This window comes from Cervus elaphus, chromosome 12 (assembly GCF_910594005.1).
Source record: "Cervus elaphus chromosome 12, mCerEla1.1, whole genome shotgun sequence".
Lineage (NCBI taxonomy): Eukaryota > Metazoa > Chordata > Mammalia > Artiodactyla > Cervidae > Cervus > Cervus elaphus.
In genome coordinates this window covers 64,063,325-64,071,004 of record NC_057826.1, presented here as the reverse complement: position 1 = coordinate 64,071,004, position 7,680 = coordinate 64,063,325, and the positions used below count along the sequence as shown (strand labels likewise).

The 7,680-nt window shown below is 38.5% G+C and overlaps 1 protein-coding gene and 1 non-coding gene across 2 annotated transcripts; one reads left to right on the top strand and one right to left on the bottom strand.

Moving 5' to 3' along the window:
• The first annotated feature begins 381 nt into the window (after window positions 1-381).
• Window positions 382-944, top strand: LOC122705113 (histidine triad nucleotide-binding protein 1-like). Its single transcript, XM_043920319.1, has one exon. The coding sequence runs from the start codon at window positions 415-417 to the stop codon at window positions 793-795; it is 381 nt and encodes a 126-aa protein (XP_043776254.1). The 5' UTR covers window positions 382-414; the 3' UTR covers window positions 796-944.
• Window positions 945-6,974: 6,030 nt separating this feature from the next.
• LOC122705973 lies at window positions 6,975-7,081 on the bottom strand. Its single transcript, XR_006344242.1, has one exon. It is a non-coding gene; the product is annotated as a U6 spliceosomal RNA (small nuclear RNA).
• Between the last annotated feature and the right edge of the window lie 599 nt (window positions 7,082-7,680).

The following is a 7,680-nucleotide window of genomic DNA, read 5'->3' as shown; positions in this document are numbered from 1 at the left end:
CAACTGAAAGACTGAACTGAACTAAACTGTGCTGGGTCTTTGTTGTTGTGCAGGCTTTTTCTCTAGTTGTGGCAAGCAGGGGCTACTCTATGGTTGCAGTGTGCTGGCTTCTCATTGCAGTGGCTTCTCTTGTTGCAGAGCATGGGCTCTTGGGTGCACAGGCTTCAGCAGCTGTGGTACATGGGCTCAGTGGTTGCAGTTCCTGGAGTCTAGAGCACAGGCTCAATAGTTGTGGCACACCGGCTTAGCTGTTCTGAGGCATGTGGGATCTTCCTGGACCAGGGATTGAACCCAGGTCTCCTGCACTGGCAGGCAGATTCTTTACCACTGAGTCACCAGGGAAGTCCTACTATAGATTTTTAAAGGCAATTTGAAGACCTTCTCCCCGGCTGGCTGCTCGGGAGGGAGGCAGAGATGGCAGATGAGATCACCAAGGCTCAGGTGACCTGGCCTGGCGGTGACACGATCTTCAGGAAGATCATTCGCAAGGAAATCCCAGCCAAAGTCATTTATAAGGATGACCAGTGTCTTGCTTTCCATGACATTTCCCCTCAAGCACCAACACATTTTCTGGTGATACCCAAGAAACATATATCCCAGATTTCTGCAGCAGAAGATGATGATGAAAGTCTTCTTGGGCATTTGATGATTGTTGGCAAGAAATGTGCTGCTGATCTGGGCCTGAAGAAGGGCTGTCGAATGGTGGTGAAAGAAGGTTCAGATGGGGGCCAGTCTGTCTATCATGTTCATCTCCATGTTCTTGGAGGTCGGCAGATGAACTGGCCTCCTGGTTAAGCATGCTATAGGGATAATTTTGCCTTCTCTATGCAGTGATCAGGTTTGCAAGTTCTAATATGCTAAACAATTTTTTTTTTGCCTGTGTATGGAGATATTGAAAAAATAATTTAAAAAGCCCATACATAATAAAAGACATTGTTGCATGGAAAAAAAACAATTTGATTTATAATTCTGATCATTGCTTTCTAAAATATAATGAAGTATATGTATTTTTCCACATTATTAAAAATTCTTCAAAAATATTTTAATGATACATCATGTAGGTTTACCATAATTTATTTGACTCTTTTGGATAAGGATAGAATGGCACAGTTATACAGGTAGTTGTAGAAGTCCCAGTAGGGGACTATGGATAGAGAGGGAAACCTAGGAAACTTTGGGAGACCACTGTAAGTTAATGATAGCTCAAGAGAGCTACTGGAATGTCCTGGAATGAAGTAGGCTTGCTTAACTATAAAGCTATAAGCAAAAAAAAAAAAAAGCTATAAGCAAAAGCCCAAGATATGTCCCAGACATCAGGTGAGTTATTCTAATTAAAAGGTTGTGGATTGAGTCACAAGCAGGATTTTGGCCAAGTTTGAGTTCCAGGCACATGGGTTCAATTCCCAGTCTGAGTTTTGGCTGGATCCAAGTCCCAGAACATGGGTTCAAGCCCAATAAGGTAAACTGTATCAGCCCCATAATACCTAGGCTATTTCTATATTTTTTCACTATTAAAAATAACACTGTGGTTAACATATGTGTCTACACTTCATTTTTCATTTTTAGAATTGATTTTTAAAAGTAGGATTACAGAATCAAAGGGCTCAAACATCTTTATACCCCTTACATTACTATTGACTTCTCACATGTTTCCACTGAAGCTGTTTCCTCTTACTCTAATTTATGACCCCTTTTTAAAAAAAATTCTAGATATAATTTATATACAAAATTCACCCTGGTACAATTTATAATTCAATGAGTTTGAATTATGCAAAGCATCACCACTATCTAAATCCTGAACATTTTCATTACCCCCCAAAGAAACTCTGTGTCCAGTATTGGTCACTCTCATTCTTCTTCCCTCCAGCCCCTGGCAACCACTAATCTACTTGTGGTCTCTATCCATCTACCTATTCATTTAATCAACAAACATTTATGGAGTACCTCTTATATACCACACAATCTTCTAGATATAAAAGATATGTAAGACTTCTATGGGAAAAAGTATAAAAGAGAGAGGTACTAAAAAAAAATCTAAATAAATAGAGAAATATGCCAAGTTCGTGGTTTAGAGTTCATTATTTAGTAACAATGTCCATTCTCCCTAAAGCAATTTATAGATTCAATGCAATCCTAGTCAACACTCTTACAAATTCTGTGGCACTTACAAGCTTAACATTTTTAGGGATATACAAAAAGCCAAAGAGAGCCAAGTTTCTTTTTTTTTTTTTTCCAAGGTTCTTTTGAAGAAGGAAAAGGAGTTGTTTTGGAATACCAACATCTATTATAAAGCTATAATAATTAAGATAGTGTGTTATTGACATATACCCAACCAACAAAAGAGAGAACTCTGCAGCAGACATTGACACTGGATGCCAGAGTGTATCAACGCTGGATATCTGAGAGTAGGAGTGAAATAGAAGGGAAGAGCGCAGGGTACAACCTTTAAAAGAATGACATAGCCATATGACACGATAAAAACTGGTTAGAACTGGGGCTTCTCTGGTGACTCAGTGATAAAGAATCCACCTGCCAATGCAGAGCACGTGGGTTCGATCCCTGATCCAGGAAGATCCCACCTGCTGCAGAGCAACTAAGCCCGTGAGCCACGACTATTGAGTCTTTGGTCTAGAGCCCGGGAGCCACAACTACTGAGCTCATGTGCTGCAACTACTGAAGCCCATGCACCCTAGAGCGCATGCTCTGCAACAAGAAAAACCACAGCAAGGAGAAGCCCACACACCATAACTAGAGAGTAGCCCCCACTCACCACAATTAGGTAAAAGACCATGCAGCAATGAAGACCCAGCATCCTCAAAAATAAATAAATAAAATTACTTTTAAAAATACTGGTTAGAACCAACTAGGTCCAAGATGGCAGAATATTTGACTTAAAGTGGACCTTGAGCCTCATACATTCACTGTAATACACTGACACACCCACCAGCACCATCACAGCTCTGAGGCTGACCATCAAAGAGGAAAGCATGAGCACTGGCCCAATTGCTGGAAATCTCTGCTCCTTTCCCCAAATAATTAAAATAATTCTCCCACTCATTAGCCTGTGAAAAACTAACCGTGACATATTTCAGGGCCTTCTGCCTTCTGAGATGGCCCACACTCTATGGAGTGTGATTCTCTCTAAACAAGTCCACTTCTTATCTATCACTTTGTCTCTCACTGAATTCTTTCTGTGATGAGACATCAAGAACCTGAGCTTCATTAAATCCTGAAACCAGGTATGTGATCTCAATTAAAATACCATGGGTTCAAGTCCCAATCTGAGTTTTATGGTTTCAGCAGGAATGCAATTTATCAATAAATAGTGCCAAACAATCAGGAATCTGTATAGAGAAAACAGTAAAACTGGATCCGTACTCATATTTAAAAGTCAATCCCGGGTGTGTTATAGACCTAAATGTGAGCGGCAAAACAAAAAGAACATAGCAATGGAAATATCTTTAGAAATTTGGAGTATAAATGTTCTTAAACATCAGAAAGAAGCATAACCGAAAGAAAATTTTATATTAGACATCATCAAAGTTAAAAATTTCTACTCATCAAAGGATACTTTGATAAGTGATAAAGGAAACAATATTGTGGGAGGAAAATGGGCAAAAGATCCGAATAGGTATTTTAAAAATTCCTAGTCAATTAGTGTGTAAAACAGTGTTCAATCTCTTTAATATTTAGGAAAACACAAATTAAAATCACAATGAGCTATAACCATTTACTCACCAGAATATGTTACCTAAAATTCAAAACCTTTCTCCTATAGTTAGTGAGGACGTGGCACATTTGGAACTCTTGTACACTCTTGGTTGGTATGTAAAACCATTTTGAAAAACAGGCATGTATAGTAAAGTTGAAAATACACATCTAGGGTCTTCCCTAGTGTCCAGTGGCTAACACCCTGCGCCCCCAACGCAGGGGGCCTGGGTTTGATCCCTCGTCAGGGAACTGTATCCGCCATGGTGCCACTAAGCGTTCACATACCACAACTAAGATTCTGCACACTGCAACTAAAGCTTCCGTACGCCACAACTAAAAAGGATCCCACATGCCACCAACTAAGACCTGGTGCTACCAAAATAAATAAATATTAGGGTTAAGGCATAAACCCAGAGAAAAACATGGTCCAAAAGGATACATTCACCCCAATGTTCATTGCAGTGCTGTTTACACTAGCCAAGACATGAAAGCAACTTAAATGCTCATTGACAGAGGAATGGATAAAGACGATGTAGTACATTTATACCATGGAATATAACTCAGTCATTTACAAAAAATGAAATAATGCCATTTGCTGCAACGTGGATGGACCTAAAGATTGACATAGTAAATGAAGTAAGTCAGAGGAGAAATACCGTGTGACATCCCTTACATGCAGAATCTAAAAAGAAATGATACAAATGAACTTAACTTACAAAAAAGAAACAGACTCACGGACTTAGAGAACAAGATTATGGTTTCCAGAGCAGGACTGGGGGAAAGGATAGTTAGGGAGTTTGGGATCAACATGCTATACTTAAAATGGATAACCTACAAGGTCCTAGTATGCAGCACAGGGAACTCTGCTCAATGATTTGTGACAGCTTGGATAGGAGGGGAGTTTGGAGGAGAGTGGATACATGTATACGTATGACCGAGTGAGTCCCTTTGCTGGCCACTTAAACTATTACAACATTCTTAATTGACTATACTACAATATAAAATAAAAAGTCAAAAAAAAAGAAAATACACATAACTAGCAATTCCATTCCTGAAGAAATTCATGCTCAATTGTACAAGGCTACACACACAAGGAAACTCACACTAAGACGGTTTATGATAACCAAATACAAGAACATTGATAGTGGTGATGAATTGTACCATATTTCCTATTTAAAAAACTATACATCTTTCCCCACCATGTCACTTCCATGCCTCCTGTGGAAGGGTTATGCATACCACCTAATTAGCTTTTGGTTTGGCCGTGAGCTATGCTTTGGCCAATAGACTATGGGCAGAGTAGACAGAGTATTATGTATTAGACAGAATAGACATGTATTAGACCCACAAGTTTCTTTCAGAGCTATTGCCTTTATCTCTTTCACAAAAAGGCATGTCCTAGACAGAGTTTGCTGCTTTATTCTGTGTCTTGGAATGAAAAAACACATAGAAAAGAACCCAAACTGATGTAGTTTACAATATGAAGAGCAAGAAACAAGTGTTTGTTATTGTAAGCCAGTGAAATTAAAGGGTTGTTTACTACAACAAAATTAATACACAACAATGGGATAGCTAAATTCTGGTATATACCAAAATGGGATATTATATACAATGAAAATGAGACATATACTCACATAACATGTAACAACAAAATAATATTGAATAAAAAGAAGCCAGATACATGGGAGTTCCCTGGTGACCTAGTGGTTCAGATTCAGTGCTTTCACTGCAGTGACCTGGGGTTTAGTTCCTGGTCAGTAAATTGAGATCCCACAGCCCCTCCCCCCAAAAAAAAACATATACAAAAGGATATATCCAATGTGATTTCATATATATAAAGTTCAAAAACAGGCAAACCTACTTGCCTGCTACAGAATTCATAGGTAGAGGGTGACACTGTCAAGAAAAGCAAGGACATGATTGCCGTAAAAGTCAGAATAATAGTTATCTCTGGGGATGGGGAGTTGTAATGGAAAATGGAAACAAGGTAAGGTTCTTTGCTACTGGCAACGTGCTAATTCTTGAATTGGGTGTTCATTTCAGATTTTTCTTTAAACAATGCATTTCTGTTATATAAATGTCTATTTCACAATAAAAAAAATTGTAAAAAATTCCCTGCCATTGCTCATTTATTCCTCTAAGCCTTCTTTTAAAGCTTCCAGTTATCACTCTCACCTGGAAATCACTATAAATTAATTTCGTAATTGAGATTTCACAAGATGCTAGCTTAAAATGCTTTACTGATGCCCAATCTAGAATATCTAATACTTCTTTTCTTTTTGTTCCTGGAATTTAAAATCCAAAAACCCCCCAGAAAACCACTCACGCCAATCTGGCAAAGTCCACTATTTATAATTAATCACTGCTGTTGATTAGTCAGAATTCCTTCATCCTTTAAAGGCTTGCACATTTTTTCTTTTTAAATATTTATTCCACTATTTTATTTAAGGTTGAGATCATCATTGCATGACGATTTCCAGGAACATTTTTTGAAATTCATATATTTATTCCTCATTCTTCCCTAATTCCTATTCAGCACCTGCAGTACAGATGGAGATGAAAGAAAATAAAATGATACATTGTTGAGATTTTAGAAAAATCACAACAAAGAGAATATTTAACCCATGTAATATAATGAGAAGCACTATTTATTAATGGGCAATGCTTTGATTTCCATGTTGTTTTTTAAACATTTGCAGTGAGTCATATGATAGTACTGCCGTTTACAGTTCGACATGACTGGGCCTTTTTCCCTCCTTATTGAAGGGAAATTTTCAATGGACATTCAGCTTTTTGGTCATCTGCCTGACTTTAATTTTCTAATCCCTCCTTGGTTATGAAGTTTTGTCTAATTTTATTTATTAGATATCACTCCAAAGATCACTTCCCTTCCTAAAGTTATAATTCATTAATATATTCAATACCATTTTCTTGGTATTGCAATATCTTTACAAAATTTCCTCATCTAATTCCAACTGCATCTTTGAAAACAAGTTTCTCTTATACCTCCAGGCATTACACGGGTGGCAGGACACAGATATGACCACACAAATCCATGAAATATAATTTCCTGTCTCTGGGAGAAATCATAGATGATTGCAGTAAGCACTACATGTGCGCTCTTAGGATATATTTCAAAAACTATGTGGTATACCCCTCTATCAGTCAGGATCTAACCAGAAAAGCAGAAAGCATTCTAAGTATATGAAACAGAGGGAATTTATTTTTTTATTTTTATTTTTTTTCTTTTTTTCTTCTTATTTCTTCTTTCGGAACGCTTCACGAATTTGCGTGTCATCCTTGTGCAGGGGCCATGCTAATCTTCTCTGTATCGTTCCAATTTTAGTATATGTGCTGCCGAAGCGAGCACGAAACAGAGGGAATTTAATATAGGAAATTTATTACACAGCTAATGGAGATAAGCCAAGAGTGGATGGTGAGGCAGTCCCGGAGATTATTAACAGCAGGGAGACTCTACTACAGCTAGACTGGAGGAACAAAAGGAAGCGGTGGGCTTCCCTAGTGGCTCAGCAGTAAAGAATCCACCTGGCAATGCAGGACACATGGGTTAATCCCCGATCTGGGAAGATCACACCTGTCACAGAGCAACTAAGCCTGTGTGCCACAACTATTGAGCCTGTGCTTTAAAGCCTGGGACCCACAACTACTGAGCCCACACGCCACAACTACTGAAGCTTGTGGGCCTTAGAGCCTGTGCTCCGCAACAAGGGAAGCCACTGCGGTGAGAACTAGAGAAAAGCCCACACAGCAACAAAGACCTAGCACAGCCAAAAATAGATAAATAAATACAATTATATATGTATATACATATATATATTTTAATGAAGAAGTGGTATTACTGGGGCCAGGATCACCTTGTAGAAGCTAAATTATGGCAGGCCTGTCAGGCTGGTAAAGAAGCCATGGAATAGATGCAGTCAGTGTTGGAGATACCACCCAGAGCAGAAA